Source organism: Pistacia vera, unplaced genomic scaffold, assembly GCF_008641045.1.
Source record: "Pistacia vera cultivar Batoury unplaced genomic scaffold, PisVer_v2 Contig40, whole genome shotgun sequence".
In the NCBI taxonomy this organism is placed as follows: Eukaryota; Viridiplantae; Streptophyta; class Magnoliopsida; order Sapindales; family Anacardiaceae; genus Pistacia; species Pistacia vera.
The window spans coordinates 1,841,101-1,859,773 of record NW_022196224.1 but is presented as its reverse complement, the minus strand read 5'-3'; the positions used below and the strand labels follow the sequence as shown (position 1 = coordinate 1,859,773).

The following is an 18,673-nucleotide window of genomic DNA, read 5'->3' as shown; positions in this document are numbered from 1 at the left end:
GATTAGAAATTTAATTAATTATAATATTATATTAAAAAGTTATAGTATGATTTATTAATTCATTATAACATTACATTATAGTATGATCACATAATTAATTATAACATTACATAATTAAATGATCGTTTAGTTAATTATAACATTATATTATAAACATTAGTAATTTACTACATTAGCACAATACTTAATTAAATGATTAGAAATTTAATTAATTATAATATTACATTATAAATTTATAGTATGATTACTTAATTAATTATAACATTTCATTATAAACATTAGTATAATACTTAATTAAATAATTAGAAATTTAATTAATTGTAATATTACATTAAAGATTTGTAATATGATTACTTAATTCATTATAACATTATATTATAGTATGATCACATAATTAATTATAACATTACATAATTATTTGATTATTTAATTAATTATGACTTTATATTATAAATATTAGTAATTTACTACATTAAAATAATACTTAATTATGATTATGTCCTAGACTTTTATCTTTATATTTTGTTTGCTGTTTGCTGATTGATTTGAAATTTGAAATTTTCTTATTTACAGGAAAATTCCTCAGAATCAACTGCCTTCACCCTTCAGTCTCTCCAATGCTGTAAATGGTTGCTGGAACATTTATCATTCTGCTTTTGATTGTTGTTTACTAGCTGAGAATGACAAATGAAGAAATTTTAAATTCTGTTTTCCCTTTATTGGATGGAGTAGACCTTGCTTCCTGTTTGGTGGAGTCTAAGCAATGGAGAGACATAGCAGGGGATGATTACTTCTAGAAATGTTTATGTGAGGTGGCCTTCAATTTGCAAGCGACCTAAGCCTCCCACTGTAACCTACTTCAAACAATATCAGACCGTTTATAAACGGCAGCAGCGTCGAACTCTTTTGCCACCAAGGCTTTCTTTCGAGGATTTGGAATTTTTCATTGACGTTTGGACCGAGGATAGATTGATTTTCTCCGAAGTGGTCCCAGGCCCTGTCTTCCAGAATGGAATCGAGATTCCAGACATGCTACGATATCATCTTGAGGACCCTGAGTACAAGATGACTAAACCTGTTGAGCCAAGGTTTACTATTCCTTGGAGCCAGACAGTGAGTGCTTCAGTGCATGTGAGACGGAAGGATTCCAACAGAGTTGCTTGTATAACTAATAAATCTAGGTTTGATTACATAGATCGATCATCCCACAGGGCTCATGCATTCGAGTATCTTGACTTCCCCCCTGCTTACCCTTTCACTTCTGGAACCCGAGCTTGGATTTCTTTGCATTTCATGGAAGATAGAAATGAAGGTTTCCTTGATGTTTTTGGGCTTGAAATGGATTTCTGTGATGCTGCAAGCTCCAAGGAAGAGGTCCTGTGGCTATCAGACATACTAGATTGGAATGAATGCCGAACCCTTGGCCAAGCCAAGAAATTGACGCATCAAACTTTGGTTCAAACTAGTTATCTATCTGTATATGGGTCTTAGCTATTTCGCCTGTTCTGTGGAGGGCTGTCTGTGAAGAGTTGTTTGAATTCCCTTCCTCACCTTCCTTGCAGGGACTATCCCAAGTGGTTCAAGTTTCATGCATGTTCAAAGCCTACATACCTTCTAAATATTATAGCTGCCAATAAATACTGAACTTTGTACTTAAGTCCGGCACATGCTGAGGTTAGATAATTATCCTTCTTAAGAAGGTGCAATCCCTAGACTGTGTTTTGTACTNGATTCAATGTGCTAGCAAACCCGCAAGGATCAAGAATAAAAATGCAGAATTTTTTTTTTTTTGAAAAATTCTCTTCTCTACATTGAGAGAAAATGTGTGTGAGAGAGAGGGGAGTGGCTAGGGTTTCAATTAAAGTATTTTATCACTTGTTGTAATTTTAAGTTGCCTTTAAATATGCAACAAAATTAAAACCCTAATCTAGTTAAGAATAAGTTTATTCCATAACTAGAATAGTAAATCCCCATTACCAAGCAAGGTAATATTCCATATGGTTTCTTATTTAAATTCAAATATGAATTTCATATTCATATATTATCTTCACTAATATTAATATTATCAAATAAATAATATATAATATTTAAAAAATTGAATATATATATATGTACATAATCTTAGTAATTTTAATTTCCATATGAAATTCAATACAGGCAACGACCTCAGCAAATTTAATTACACTTTGAGATTACCACAATGCTCTTTCATTTCAAAAGATGAAAATACCCTTCTCTCCTATTTATTCTTAATCTGTCCTCTATATGTGCGACCCGAAGGCTCCTCATCATATCGGTAGTGAGTAGTCTTGCGATTGACACTAATAAGTCGTCTCACTAAACACATACCCAAATTGGCCTCTAGCAAGACATCATGACCACTTGATAGTTTCGGATTTAGCAAAACAGCTTACCTATCAATGATATGGTTAACTTGCAACCCAATCCCTTCATCATATATTATCTCATCAAGGTTGAGGTACAGAAGTAGTGTCAACCTCGGATATCCTTGATATCTCGATGTTCGGTTATTGGACCAACGACCAAAATAGATTGGATTGAGCTACAACTTAATCCTATTGTGGCCACAAATTTAATGTCGTTGCCATCTACCGAATTACTCAGCGAGATAATTTCTCCCGTACCCGGGAGTGATGAATCCTCTGTTGATCCACCTTAGTCTCGATGCACTTCTAGATGTAGTCAATCACTACCATTCTGACAGTTCTGAATAGAACTACATTGGGCTAGTGTTAAACTACACCAATTGGTGCACAAGGCTCTCCGATTATCTCAAGTCTAAGGATCACATGCACCACCATCCGTTAGAGGATTTATTCCATAGACACTGGGGTTACCATCTATGTGTAATCCTCTGATGGGTCTGTCTAGTGAACTTCCCTATGACAAGCACCCATGTGTTGCACCAGGTTATCGACAAACAACCTTGACAAGTGAGATATGTCATTGTCTTTCGACATGGTCGTTCAACACTATGAGAGCCCTATCGTATTATCTGTGTCCTTAGTCAGAATAATATTGGGGCTACAGATGTTTCTAGAATGGCCACCATCTATGATCATAGGGTCCTCACTATCGAGATTTGAAGCACTTGATACCATCATCATGGTTCTACCATTCTAAGGACATACATTATAACATATATATATATATTAAATACGAATTACATAGTGGTTGGTCATGTCCAGGGAACTTGCCAATTATAAGCACCCATGCGTCACACCAAGTTGTCACTGTTAGAGCAAGTGCCCAGAGCCAATCAATTATTGTAAAATTGACTCTGTAATAAATGTTTATTTATCAATAAAAGGCATATTCTACTATATTACGTAAATCATATTATATGTATTGATATATGTCCTTAGGATGGTAGAACCGTGACGAGAGTATCACGTGTTTCAAATCTTGATAGTGAGAACCCTATGATCACATATGGTGGCCATTCTAGAAATGTCCGTAGCCCCAGTATTATTATGACCAAGGACATAGATAATACAGTAAATCTATTATGGTGTTGAACGACCCTGTCGAAAGGCAGTGATTGATCTCACTTGTCAAGGTTGTTTGCCAACAACCTGGTGCAATGCATGGGTGCTTACTAGAGGCAAGTTCACTAGACAGACCCACCAGAGGATTCTATATGGATGGTAACCCAGTGTTTATGGAATAAATCCTCTAACGGATAATGGTGAATGTAATCCTTAGACTTGAGATCACCGGAGCGCCTTGTGCACCAATTGGTGTAGTTTGACACTAGCCTAACGTAGTTCTATTCAGAGCTATCAATACGGTAGTGATTAGCTATATTGAGAAGTGTATCGAGACTATGGTGGATCGACAAAGGATTCATCACTCCTGGGTACGGGAGAAGTTATCTCACTGGGTAATTCAGTAAATGGCAATGACACTAAATCTGTGGCCACAGTGGGATTGAGTTAATGCTCAATCCAATTTAATATTCTTGTCATTGTTCAAGTAACTGAATATAAATATGTCAAGGATATCTGAGGTTCACACTATTTCTGTACCTCAGTCTCGATGAGATAACAGTTGATGAAATGATTTGATTGCATGGTAACCAAACCGTTGACAGGCTATGGTTTCACTGAATCCAAATCTATCGGGTGGCCATGATGCCTTGCTAGGGGCCAATCTTGGTTTGTGTGTAGTGAGACGATTAATTGATGTTAATCGCGATACGACACATTGCCAATATGATGATGAGCCTATGGGTCACACACTTAGAAGATAATTTAAGAATCAATTTGTGAGAAGGGTATTTTCGTCTTTCAGGACAAAAGGGTATTTTGATAATCTCACAGTGTAATTAAATTTGCTGAGGTTGTTGCATGTATTTAATTTTAATATTAAAATTAAATTAGTGAGATTATATTTAAATATATCTATGTATATATTTAAATGAATTATTATTATTAATTGAATGTTAATATATTATTATATATTAATTGATTTTAATTATAATAATAATTAATTAATTAAAATACCATAAAGGGTGTGTTTGGTTGCAAGGGTGAACCAGGGTTGGAGCCCATGGCTATTCCTAAGTGGAATAGGGTTTTAATTGTTGCACTATATAACTGCAACTTAAAATTAAAACATAAAAGAATTATTCATTCAATTAAAACCCTAGCCACCCTATCTCTCTCTCTCTTAAGAAGAAAACTTTTCTTGTTCTTCTTTCTTGATTCTTGAAGCCCTTGATTGTTCTAGCAAAATAATCAAGGCTTCTATGGATTATCTTCGTGTGGACTTCCGTGAGTACGATCCTACTTTGGATCGATTGACGAAAAATCATGTGAACAGTTGATGGTGAATAGTAACCATGAACAATGCCGTGAACAGTGTTCTTGTCCGAAATCAGAGATATTCGAAGGAGCCTCCAAACGTACGTAAGTATTCTAATCCTTGAATGGATTTACTTTATACAGAATTTTTGTTTATAAATATGTAAACGGTATAATCTATAATCAGATCTAGGCAAAGAAAGGTAATTGATTTACCGATTGAATTTTTGTTTTCCGCTGCGTATGGTAGATCAATTACTTACAGTCACTAAACAACTTTAAAATGCAAGAGTCATTACTATCTTTCGATAGGGTCGTCCAACACTATAATACCCTTACCGTATTATCTATGCCTTTACTTTAAGATAATACTAGGGTTATGGACAATTTCTAGAATGGCCATCTAATGTGATCATGGGGTTCTTACAATCAAGATTTAAAGCACTTGATACCCTTGTCATGATTCTACCAATGTAAGGACGTATATCATAACATATATGAAATACGATTTACATAATATAGTCAAATAGCCTTTTTATTAATATCAACATGTTTTACAAGTAGTTAGATGCTACAATTTGATTGGCTCTAGGGCACCTACCCTAACAATCTCTCACTTGCCCTATAGTCAATCATTCATATACTTAATACCGGATAACGCTAAGTATTTTTCATGCTTCTACTGTGATAGAGTTTTCGTTAGTGGGTTTGCAACGTTATCCTCAATAGGAACTTTGTAGATATGCACATCACCTCTCTGAACAATCTCTCTAATCAAATGGAAGCGTCTAAGTATGTGTTTAGATTGCTGATGAGACCGTGGTTTCCTTGGCTTGAGCAATGGCACCAGTGTTGTCACAGTAAAGCTTTACTGGATCAACTATGCTCAAGACCACTTCAAGTTCAGTGATGAACTTCTTGATCCAAATTATCACCTTGGCCACATCTGACAAAGCGATATACTCCGCTTTCGTAGTAGAATCTGCTACAATGTTTTAAAACTTGGCCCGACAAGGCCGGTTCAACTGAGACCTGGCCAGGCAGCCGGGCTGGGTGAGCCTTATAACCGGTAGAATTACTCTGTCTAGCTTCACCCACGGTTGGACCAGGGTACTATAGCACCCGACGGTCCAACCAGTAGCTTTACAATAAACCGGGTCATTGCCAAATTGCATTATTACTAAATTTAAAAAATAAAAATATTAAATTTAATAAATTATTAACTAAATAGTATCCTCATATCAACATTTCCCCCCATTTTGGCATTTCACGCGACTTCCCTCCTCTTTCGTCTGAACTTTGAACGATTTCACATCCACCGGAGTGTCTCCCCTTCACCAGTTCACCGTCGAATCTGGTCGCATTAGCCTTCACTGTCAATTGTATAGCTCGTCGTTAGCTGGGGTACCGCAAATCTCTTCCCATTTCACGATCTGTTCTCAGTCCTCTCTTCACTCTTCTTCACCGTCGATTTGCTCTATTCTTCCATCACTGTCAATCTGGAAGCTACACCATCGTTGTCATCTTCTTCTTGCTCAGGAACTGATGAACTATGGCCAGTCGCGATCTCTTCTTCTCTTCTGCAGTTCTGCTCTGTTCACTTGTTCAGTGTTCAACTGTTCATCCGTCACAGTCGAGCTCCATCTCTCCAACGATCAATGCTAGCTCGTCTTCACCAACACTAGGTATTGATTTCTATTTTCATTTGTTAAATGTTAATGTGATGGCTTGGTCTCTGTTCCAACTATGTTTATCATTAGTGTTACTGTTATTATTGTTTTTCATTTTTAGTTTTTGACTACAATGTTTATATTGCCGTTTGTAATGTTTATCGAGTTTTTGATCTGTTAGTTAACACTTAACAGTCATTGATTTGGATACTCTTTGATTAATGTGTTCAGACTTCAAAAATTTGAGTAATTAGGTTGGTTCAATTTTGTTTCCTTGGCTACTTTGATATGATTTCTACCGTGGCTTGATTCGTTAGAGTTTTTTAACAATTTCATTTATAGCTTATTGAGCTTGAGTTACTGATTGAATCTTTAAAGTTTTACCTGTTAGTGTAGTGGGTCATAGATAAAAACTCATGCACTGTGATTATAATGATCATAGAACTCTTATCTTCAGCTAGATTCTCACGCATGTTAAAGGATATTTACTACCATTTCAATTAATGAAATGAGTTCATTTTACATGTGGTGATGTGCATATAGGTGAAATAGTCTGCTTACTTTGTAACAAATCATCCATCCTTATTTGTTATTTGTGTCACTAGGGTAGAGATCAAGATTAAAGGCAGAGAATATGTCATCATCTGGGTCTTGTCAACAATCTGCGTCCATGGATGTTTCACAAACTTTTTGAGGAAGAAATGATATAGCATGGGCACATGTTAATGAGGGCGTGGATGAAAATGGGAAGAAGATATTAACATGTCTTTACTATGGCAAGATAATCAGAGGTGGAGGAATTTATCGAGTTAAATTGCATCTAGCGGGTGTAAAGGGAGAAGTTGGAAAGTGCCCTAAAGTTCCTTTCGATGTTAAATTCAAGATTAGAGAAGCACAAAATGAAATTGGGGCCAAGAATAAACAAAAAGTTGAACTTCATAAGAATGCCAACCCTTATGGAGCTAGTGTACAACAATTTGAGGGTGATATGTTAGATGAAGATCAAGAGTGTGAAGAGGTTTCTCCATGTCTAGCTCTAGCTCCAACTTCAACTGCAAGCAGTAAAAGAAAAAAATCTATTAGGATAGGTGACTATTTTGCTCCAAGGACTAAAGCTGGGTGTCAGCCCTCAATTAAGAGTGTTTTAGCCGGAAAAGAAGCTAGGTGGAGAGCGGACATGGCTGTTGCAAGGTTATTTTATGATTCTTGCATCCCAACTAATGTTATTAATTCAATTTATTTTCAACCTATGGCGGATGCTATAGCTGCAATTGGTTCTGGGTATAAAATCCCAACTTACCATAATTTGCATGTGAATTTATTGAGAGATGCGAAGAAAGAAGTGCAAGTACTTGTTGATAGTTACAAGAAAACTTGGGAGGATGTTGGATGTACTTTAATGGCTGATGGTTGGACAGATAATTCACATAGGTCGCTGATTAATTTACTAGTGTACTGTCCTAAAGGAGTGTGTTTTGTGAAATCAGTGGATGCTTCAGATGTTGTAAAGGATGCTGCAACATTGTTTGGCTTGTTTGAGGAAATAGCTTTATGGGTTGGACCAAACAATATTGTCCATCTTGTCACTGACAATGGAGCAAACTATAAAGCTGCTGGAAGAATGTTGTCTGAAAAATATAGCAGTATTACTTAGTCTCCTTGTGCAGCACATTGCATTAATTTGATGTTGAAAGACATAGCTGAGATGAGTCATATAGTCAACCTTTCGACACGTGCATCTGAGGTTACAAAGTTTGTGTATAATCATTCCTTTGTGTTGGCTTTGTTGAGGAAAAAATAGGTTATATACCTTTACTTCATATGTTTATAATTTACATTGTCAAGACATATTATATATGTACACTTTTTAATAATTTACCAAGTACTAACATTTATTGTCTATCACTTGAATAGGGTTGGACAGAAATTATACGCCCAGGTGCAACCCGTTTTGCCACAACTTTCATTGCATTGAGTAGCCTACATCAACACAAACATGACTTGAAAAATAAAAGGATCTGAGGTTGATAAGTTGGGAGATGAAGAAATTAACTAACTTGAAAAATTAAGCATGAAAGAGAAAATAAAACGAAAGGAAAACGTAGAAGAAAATAAAATGAAAAGAAAAGAAAAATTACTGTAATATACAAAGGTAAAATGGACTTTTAATTCTAAAATTTGATGGATCTCTAAATATCACCAATGGCATAGAAGTTTTTAATATTTTCTTAACGAAGTGGATGAGTTTAATACTAATTGATTATATAAAGGGTGTTGTGTGTGATTTTTCCATCAAGCTCGGAGAATTGTGAGGTTAAAGCTCGACCCAAGATCAGTTTGACTCAATCAATTGTTCGACCCAGCATAAGCTCGTCGACTTATAGCTCGACCTAGCACAAACTAGTTGTGCCAATCCCTACAGTTGGTCAACCAGCTTATAGATAACTTCGGATCCCGAATATCTTGGAAGGGATCAGATCAACAACAATCTTGGTGCAATCTCAGTGCTCAATCACGAAAATATCGAAGTTGAATTTTAATCTTAATTGTAATCCCTTTATTTGCGCTTCTTCCTTTGTACAAAACTTGTATATAAACCTCGTCCAACGATGGATAAAGGGTTAGCAAATTGTTCTAGGATTATTATTGTAAGCTCTCAAAGCAAATATAAAGATTAGTGGATGTAGGCTCAAGAGTATAACTCGCCGAACCACTTTAAAAGCTCTCTGTGTTATTTACTTTACTATTTCCAATTCATTACATTGTTGGTTACCCATAATCACATACACATCTGTTCCAATTCCACCAAGGTCAATCGGATCACTCTAGTTGGTGTATTTTTTGAATCAACATTTTGGCATGAGAAGGAGGGCCTCTTCCATAATCTCAGAATTTCTGATAAAAATCCTAGTGACCCGATCACTTAAGGCCCACAATGGTTCATACATGATAAAAAACCACCACCGAAAACCATGATAACATGGAAACCACCCACCAAGAGGTGCATCAAGATGTCGCCAGGTGCCAACTACTAGTGTTGCCAGCACAACAGGCCACGAATAACCAAGAGGTAGGGACGTCTAATCTCAAGAACAGCCAACTAGTGGAGATGACCAAAATAATGGTTGCATAGGTGATGCAACAGAATATGGCTGAGCTAAGAAATCATCAACCACCCCCTCATGATCTTGACCAACCATGTTTCACAGATGTTACCCCGACAGGTTAGAATTCAATCGGCAACCAATCTGGTTCATTGGCACCAAGGGGCGACCGACATCTCTGATGACATAAGGTACATTTTGCTCATGAATGTGAGTCCCGCGGGCAAACTAACCTCGAGAGGCGACCAGGAAAATAACCAATGGGGGGAAAAGAAGGCAATGGTCGACCACGGGACACTCGACTTGCTTGACGATACCCCCAACATCAGCATGCCAGTTTTAACCCACACCAAAGGCAGGTTCAGATCTTGCAAGCTCACAAGACCAGTCATGTGTGTCAATCTGGCAATGACCAACGTTCCGGTTATAACCAACGTCATGAGCAACGCACTGATGAGCATGATAACACCTACTAGCCTAACCATCATGACTCAACCTCACGCATCAATGCGCATAATGGAGGGGGCTTAGAAGTAACAGATTTGCAAACTCACTTGCTTGAGGTAAGGCTAAACAGAGCCAACTAAGGCAATCCTCATAACAAAGACCTAGATCGGGTGCAGAAAATGCTCGACGATCTAAGAGCCCGCCTAAACAATGTGATAGAAGAGATATGAAGCTCTCCCTTCATAGAAGAAGTTTTCCAGACCCTGCTTCTCTAGGGATTCAGGGCGCTAGAAAGCAAGTTCGATGGGAAAGGAGATCCCAAAGACCACTTGGACACTTTCAATGACCTGATGGAACTACACCAGGTTTGTGACTTGGAAAAGTGTTATTACTTCCCAGTCACATTTGTAGGAGATGCCAAAAGGTGGTACAAAAGGCTCAAGGCAAACTCAATTAGCCCTTAGCAATAGTTCTCCTCACTGTACGTACAACAATTCCAAGCGAGGAGACAGTTCACAATGCCACTCAAGTACCTGACAATAATCGTTAAGAAGAGAGATGAAACGTTGACCTTGTATCTAACGAGGTTCCAGAATGAGCAGGTAAAGGTTATGGATGCACCTAAATAGTTGATCTGGACTTTGCTAATTGCAGGTATCAGACCACAGACAGAGCCATGGAAAGAGCTCCAAAGTGAAGTCCAAGTGAGCCTGGTAAGGTTCTGTCAAATGGATGCTAAACATTAGCGAGTGGAATGCATGTTAGTAGCCTTAGCCAGAAACTTGCCATGAAGAGCCCCGAATAGGCGACAAGATCGCCCAGCAGATAAACAGAAGGGCCAAGACTGTAATGATAGGGATCAAAACAAAAAACAGAAAATCGCAGAGAAATGCAACCTTTCCCGCGATATGCAAAATACACCCCCCTTACTCAAGATATAGCTCACATATATGAAGTCTCCTATGAGGCTAAGAGTCTGCCCATTCCAGAAAGGATGAAAGGGGCACCGGGCAGAAGAGGTCGATAGAAATATTGTCAATACTACTAGGACATCAGGCACAACACCAATGAGTGTTGGGCTTTAAAGGACACCATCAAAGATCTGATCCGAAGAGGCCACCTAAAAGAATTGTTAAAGAGGCACCAGCTCACGAAAATACAGGCAAGCAAAATAATCAGGTCCAGTAAGCCCCAGCGAACAATAAGGTCCTAGTAGGCATGATCTATGGGGAGCCTGACATTGTTGGGAGCTCAAGATGCTCTTATGAGCAATATGCTCGAAAGGCCAGAACAGACTTGGTCCCCCGAGTAATAAGCTATGAACAGGAGCCGCCGAAATGGCCTAGACAAGAGAGTGAGATGATAGGATTCATCATGGATGAGTGTGAAGATTCTCCTCATCATAATCACGATGCGATCGTGATAGTATCAAGGATCGACAACGTCTGAGTACTCAGGATGATGGTTGATAATGGCATTGCAGCGCGTTAGTGTATGTGCCCTAAAACTAATGATAGATGTAAGGTTTAAGGAAACATTTATATATAAACTTTGTAATGTTTTATCATCAATAAAATGATGATTATTCTACGCTACTTTGAGTCATCTATATTTAATTAAGTTGCGTATGTCCCTAAGTTTGTTATGAAAAGAATTCTATTTTCAAAGAGTTTGAGAATATGAGTATCAAGATTCTTTCATGTGACTCGCTCTTAAGTATGTTCCTAATCAGATGTGATAATAATCGAGGGCACTATTATCACAAGATTAGCATTACTATGTGCTGCCATTGATTAGCATGAGATGTTGATGGTTGGGTGATGAGACTCATATCTAAGGGCACAAGTAATGAGGTGATTTATTAGAGAATGAAGCATCGAATATGACCGTTAGACGAGTGATCACATGGGTATAATATCTTCAGTTAATGATCATCGTTATGTGCATTAGTGTCACTTTATCCCTAGACCTGAGATGCGATCATGTCTTGTCCATAGGAGCTCATGGTTCTTCAGTATGTTATCACTAGATTGTTTATATCCATTGTGTAGTGCTTATTGGTCATGAGTTAATCATGTATAGAGTCATATGCGTATTCAATATGGAATCAATGGCTCGGATATTATGAGCTTGAGTGTTCCAAGGGATCAACAAATGTGGAGGAAGTCTTTGGCCAAAGCATTTTTGTTTTATGAATAGTTTCATAGAAACACAATTCCACATTTTAAGATGATTCAAATTATGTGATCAAGTTAGGGATTTGACTATACCATGGTCTGCACTTGATCGGAACACGACATTGGAGGGAATGAGGTGACATGACTGAAACGCTCAATTTTACAAGTTCATATGATCCTACTTCATTCATTGATTGGGGGCTATGATATACTGCTAGATGTCACTCATGGTCTGTAAGGAAGATGGATATCAAGAGTTGATATTTACCTTACTGCTAATCGATAAATGAACCTAGAAAGGTCACACACATTATGGATTTCTAAGGTTGATGGGAATCAAGGATTTTCTTATTAAAGAGTTAATGAGGATATTAAAGTTTCCAGAAGTCCCAATTGACTAATTAGTAGAATTGGTTAAAAGGGTATTTTTGTAACTGGATAAATTAATTAAATTAATTAATTATTGATTAATTAATTAAAAATTAAGTCCAAATAAGGAGGCTTTATAAATGGGTTTAATAATTAAACTTGGACCTAAATTGGGCTAGCACTCAAATAGGCCTAGGTTTAGTTATTAGTTAATCCATCAGAGAATAACTTAAACTGGAATAAGATATTTTAGGGATTGATGAGAATGCAAAATGTCATATTTACCCCCCCCCCCTTAATGTCTAGTCTTTTATACTTATTTGCTGCCTAAATGTACTCATTATTATTCTATTTTGATTTAGGATGCAAATGGAGGCGTTAATTGCAAAACGGAACTAATTAAGTGAATTCAGACAGTTTTGACATCACTTCGTAATCTGGGCATAACTCTCTCAACCGAGCTCCGATTGAGATGATTAAAAATGATGTGGAATGCTAAGAAATAGATCTACAACTTTCATGTTCTGAATTTGGAGAGATACTCGCTTCATCAAGGTTTTAATCGGGCTTGAAGTTGACGCACCTGCACTGCCGACGTTCTGGAACATTCTGCCTTGTCATGCAAGTTAAAGAGGCAGTTTATTATTGGAAGATTTGAAGACCTATTACAAGCAAATTACAGATGGAAACACCACTTTCCTATTTTGTATTAAGACTTTATTTTATTTTCAATTACTCAGATTAGGATAAAGGTTATTTTGGGATTTTAGAATATTTTTAGGAGATTTAGATTTAGATTTAGTAGAATTAAAATTCGAATTGGATATTGAGAGAGGGAGATCAGATTAGGGATAACACATATCACACAAGCCTCTCTCTTCTCTCTTGGGGAATTCGTTCTTCTGGAATTTTTCTTCTTCGTTTCTTCTTGAACTTTTCCTTTGAATTTTCGTGATGGCCATGTGTGGCTAATTTTTATAACTTGGTCGAAGGAAACAAGACCTTGGAATCAATAAACTGTGAGATCAATCTAGTTTTTTTCTTCAAGTGTTCAATTTATGTTTGAGTATTGGATGTTCTTCTATGCATATTTTAATGATTGTTGCGTTTAATTACTAGGAGGCCTACTAGTTTATTATTTGTTGCAATCTATTGCTAAGTTAGATATCAAATCCGTAATTGTTTGATCCCTTTAACTTGTGAAGCAATTAGGGTTTAAGAATTTGCTGCGTCAAGAATTATTAAGTCTTAAGAAGAACATTCAACTAAACTAAATGTAACCGCTTGAGTTTGTGTTGTTCAGCTTCATCGATCTCTCTAGGTCTTAAGGCTGCCACTAGATAAAATCTTTAGCGCTTGTCTAGGGTTGTTTAGTAGTAAGGTTAATTAGATCACTTGTTTCTTAATTAATTACAACTAGGGAGAGATAGGAAAATAGTTCCAACGGTGAATATTCAGGGTATGAATTGATTTATTTTTGTATCGATGATCAGTTGTAAGATTCCGATGGTGGATGTTGACCTAGACCAAGTTTCGTTATTTGATTGATTTCGATAGTTTAATTTGAATTGTTTTTCCTGAAATTATTTCTATTTTACTCAAAACCCCCTAGCCTTGTTACGTAACATTAAACTCGGCTAGACACTCTTCATGGGAACGATCCCTACTTACACTACTACGTGTATTTTTTAGGATTTTAATTCTGGGTGCCTACAACAGCACGCCAATTGCTTACTAATCCAATTTTGGTGGCTATTTAAAGGAGGCTTATGGTTCATTATTTCATAAGAAGAGAAAAATTATAAGAAAACCTTAGCCACCGATATTCTCTGCCATCTCAAGGAAGAATATATTCTTGATTCCATTATAGTGGGTTAATTCCCATCGGCGAGAGATCCTGTGTGTATTGATCTAAAGGTACCACACTTGGGGTACTTAGTGAGGATTCAACAAGGAGAAAGAAAATAGCAAAGGAGTCAGTAACTTTTTCTTACTCTTGTTTTGTATTTCCTTTCTTTGTACATATATACTTGCATGTGTTATTTACATTAAATTTTTATTACCTCGATCATAATGGCACAATTGGGGAGGAAGTTTTAAAATCCAGGCAATCTGGCGCTTTTGCTAAACGTTCCTTAACCTAACACAGTGAACATCATTTTCTTGGGAGCTTTCCGAGAAATGAGGTTCATAGAATAGTATCTAAAGGCGTGTCCATCGCCGCTTTATGGATTCATCGGGGACAACTTAGTCCCCAAGGGAATAATCGACTTGCCTGTGACCTTGGGAGCAGAACCCAAGATCAGGATGGTGATGGCAGAATTCGTAGTGGTGGACTACCTGACCACTATAATGTCATCCTTGGAAAACCGATCCTAGATTATCTGAGAGCAGTTACCTCAGTAAGTTGCCAAGCAATGAGGTTCCCAGCTCCAAGTGAGGTTGCAACGATCAAAAGCTGTAGAAAAGAATCTCGAAAGTGCTACAACTGGGCTATTCATGCTACACTGAAATGGCCACTCCCAAGAATCATGCTCATCGTAGAGTCCAAGCCAAACCTCGGACCTCTAGAGGACACTATATATCCTCGCATCCATAAGGAAGAGTTCATAGCAGGGCCAACAGAAGAGTTGCGAGAAGTATCTGTCAACAAGGAAGACCGTGACTCGCGTGCTAAAAATTGGTAACAGTCTGAGTAACGAGCTGGCCGACAATCTAGTAGGGTTCCTAAAGAAAAATCTCGACGTGTTCGCATGGGTACATACGGATATGGTGGGGATCAGCCTCGAGGTAATGTGCCACAGATTGAATGTCGACCCAACAACTCAACTATTCAGATAGAAGAGAAGATATATGGATGCGGAGTGGTCCAAAGTGCTTAAAGATAAAGTTGACAAGCTCCTGAACATCAACTTCATCAGGGAAGTAAAATAACCGAATTGACTCACCAACCTAGTCTTGGTGAAAAAGTCGAATGGCAAGTGGCGGACTTGCGCTAACTTCACAGATTTGAACAAAGCCTGTCCCAAAGATAGCTTTCTACTGTCCTAGATTGGCCAATTAGTAGATGCAACAGTTAGGAATGCACTCCTCAGCTTCATGGATGCATACTCGGGATATAACCAAATCCCGATGTATCAGCTTGATGAAGAACACACCTCATTTATTACTGACCGAGGTATTTACTGTTACATGGTTATGTCGTTTGGCTTAAAGAATGCTGGGGTGACCTACTAGCATTTTGTGAACAAGATGTTTGCCAAGCAAATTGACAAAACGATGGAGGTGTATATCGACGACATGCTCGTTAAATCAAAGGTCATTGAAAGCCACATTGAGCACCTAGGGTAAATGTTTGACATCTTCAGAAAATACATAATATGACTCAACCCTCTAAAGTGTGCTTCCGGAGTAAGCTCGGGAAAATTTCTAAGCTTTCTTGTTAATCAGCGAGGTGTCGAAGCCAACCCAGAAAAGATTCAAGCTCTCCTGTACGTGAAAAGCCCAACCAGTATAAGGCAAGTTCAAAGCTTGACAGGGCGTGTGGCCGTACTTAGTAGGTTTATCTCCCGAGCCACAAACAGGTGCCTACCATTCTTCAAAATCTTGAAGGGAAACAAGGGTTTCAAATGGACAAAAGAGTGCAGAAAGCATTATAGGAATCGAATAAGCATTTGGGGCAACCCTCTTTGCTGTTAAAGCCCATCTAGGGCGAGTCTTTGCTTATGTACTTATCGGTATCTAAGTCTACAATCAGTGTAGCTTTGGTACGCGAAGAAGCGGGAATGCAATGGTCGGTGTACTATATAAGCAAGGGGTTGCTCGACCCTAAGACAAGATACCCCGAGATGGAGAAGCTCACCTATACACTTGTCATGGCCACTCGGAAGTTGTGGCCCTATTTCTAGGCGCACTTCATACATGTATTGACGAACTTCCCACTGAGAAAAATAATGCAGAAGCCTGAGGCATCAGGTAGATTAATTTAATGGACAATGGAGATGAGTCCGCATGATATCAAGTACATCCCGAGAACAACAATAAAAGGTCAGGCTTTGGTAGACTTCATTTCAGAAGTTTCCTATCAGCTCAAGGGAGAAGTAAGCTCGCCAAGGGCGAGCACCCTAGAAGTAAGCGAACCACAAAAACCAAAGCTTGACAATTTATAGTAGTGTACTCTGTATGTAGACAGATCCTCAAACGAGAAGGGGGCAGGAGCTGGGCTCTTGCTCGAAAGTCCTAAAGGGAACCCGATCAGGACTATAGTCAAATTCGGGTTTGCCGCCTTCACCAACAAGGCAGAATATGAAGCAATGCTCGTGAGGATTCGCCTCGGCCAAGAAATGGTGGCAAAGTCCATCAAGATCTACAACAACTCTCAGCTCATGGTCTATCAGATTTTCAAGGAATATCAGGCAAAGGATAGAATGGTATCCTACCTCTGGAAGGTGAAATATAAGCTCAAGCAGTTCAAATCTTTCACTATTCTTTAAATCCTGAGAGAGAAGAATTCAATGGCCGACGCTCTAGCTCGCCTAGCTTTGGCAATGAGCCAAGAGAAGACTAATTCAATACTTGTCAAATTTCCCCCAAGTCCTAGCATCCTCGCTTCATAAGAATCAGTCTTAGTAACAGGGTAGAGATACAACTGGATAGATGCAATAATTGCTTACCTAAGAGATGGAATAGTGCCTGAAATAAGAAGTGAAGCCAATACACTCCAAGCAAAGTCAACTCGATATATGCTCATCAATGACAAACTGTATGAGCGTAGATAAAATTCACCGCTCTTGTGATGTGTCGATCATGAGGACGCGTAAAAGAAATCCACGAAGGCATCCGTGGGAACTATGCAGGGGGTAGATCTCTAGCATACAAGGTGCTTCGCCAGGGTTATTACTGGCCAATAGTTTTTGATGATGCAGTAGACTATGTGCACAAGTGTGACAAATACTAGAGATTTGTGGACGTTTCACGAGCTCCACCCTAAGAGTTAACTACCTTGACTAGTCCTTGGCCATTTGCAATCTGAAGGATCGATCTGATAGACCATTTCCCTCAAGGAAAATGAGGTGTTAAGTTTGCAGTGATTGTAGTGGACTACTTAACTAAGTGGGCAGAAACCGAGCCTTTGACTGCCATCAAATCAAACAAGCTGAAGGATTTCATCTACAAAAACATTATTTGTAGATTCAAAATTCCTTATACCATAATAACCAACAATGGGAAACAATTTGATTGTAAAGACTTCAGATCTTTTTACGAAAGGCTCGGTATCAAGAAACTTTTTGTCGCTGTTTATTAGCCTCAAGCTAACAGCCAAGTGGAGGTTATGAATAAGGTGATCAAGCACACCATAAAAAAGAAGCTCGATGCCCTTAAAGGAAAATGGGTTGAGGAATTGCCCAAGGCCTTATGGTCTTGCAGAACGACAGCTAGAAGTTCGATAGGAGAAACCCTGTTTTCTCTATCATACGAGTGTGAAGCAATGACCCCAATTGAAGTAGGGATTCGTTCATTCCGGAGGGAAGTCTTTAATGAAGAAACAAACGAAGATCTTCTCCGCCTAAGGCAAGACCTAATCAAAGAACATCAAGCCAAGTCTCAGCTAAGGCTCGCCTCATACTAGAAGTGAGCCATACGATACTTCAACTCCAAGGTCAAGAATAGGAACTTTGAAGTGGGCGACCTAGTCCTCAGAAAGGTTGTCCAAGGTACACAAAATCTGGGGGCATTTAGGCACAAATGGGAAGGTCCATTCAAGATCTCTGAAAAGCTCGCACCAAGAACTTTCCACCTAGAACATCTCAATGGTGAAGCCATACTGCGAGCATGGAACGCCGAGCATTTGCGAAGGTATTACCAATAAACAGCTCACATTTCAATCATGTTTTGTTTTTCTCCCATATTCATTGTAAGGTCGTTTATGGCCAAAATTTTATCAATAAAAAAAGGTATTATTCATGAAATTTATTTTGCTCGTCACTTCTTATTTATTGTTATTTTGCATGTCATTTGTTATCTATCATTTCAAAATTGTGAGCTATGCAATCAAACCCAAAACTCAGAGTCAAGAGTTC

General features: G+C 38.1%; 1 protein-coding gene and 1 pseudogene across 1 annotated transcript; both read left to right on the top strand.

The window, feature by feature from the left end:
* The first annotated feature begins 680 nt into the window (after window positions 1–680).
* On the top strand, window positions 681–1,491 carry LOC116141597 (annotated as a pseudogene).
* A 4,887-nt stretch (window positions 1,492–6,378) lies between these two features.
* LOC116141596 lies at window positions 6,379–8,150 on the top strand. The gene is made up of 3 exons (XM_031427077.1): window positions 6,379–6,511; window positions 6,618–6,672; window positions 7,196–8,150. The coding sequence occupies exons 1-3, from the start codon at window positions 6,379–6,381 to the stop codon at window positions 8,148–8,150; spliced, it is 1,143 nt and encodes a 380-aa protein (XP_031282937.1).
* Window positions 8,151–18,673: the final 10,523 nt, after the last annotated feature.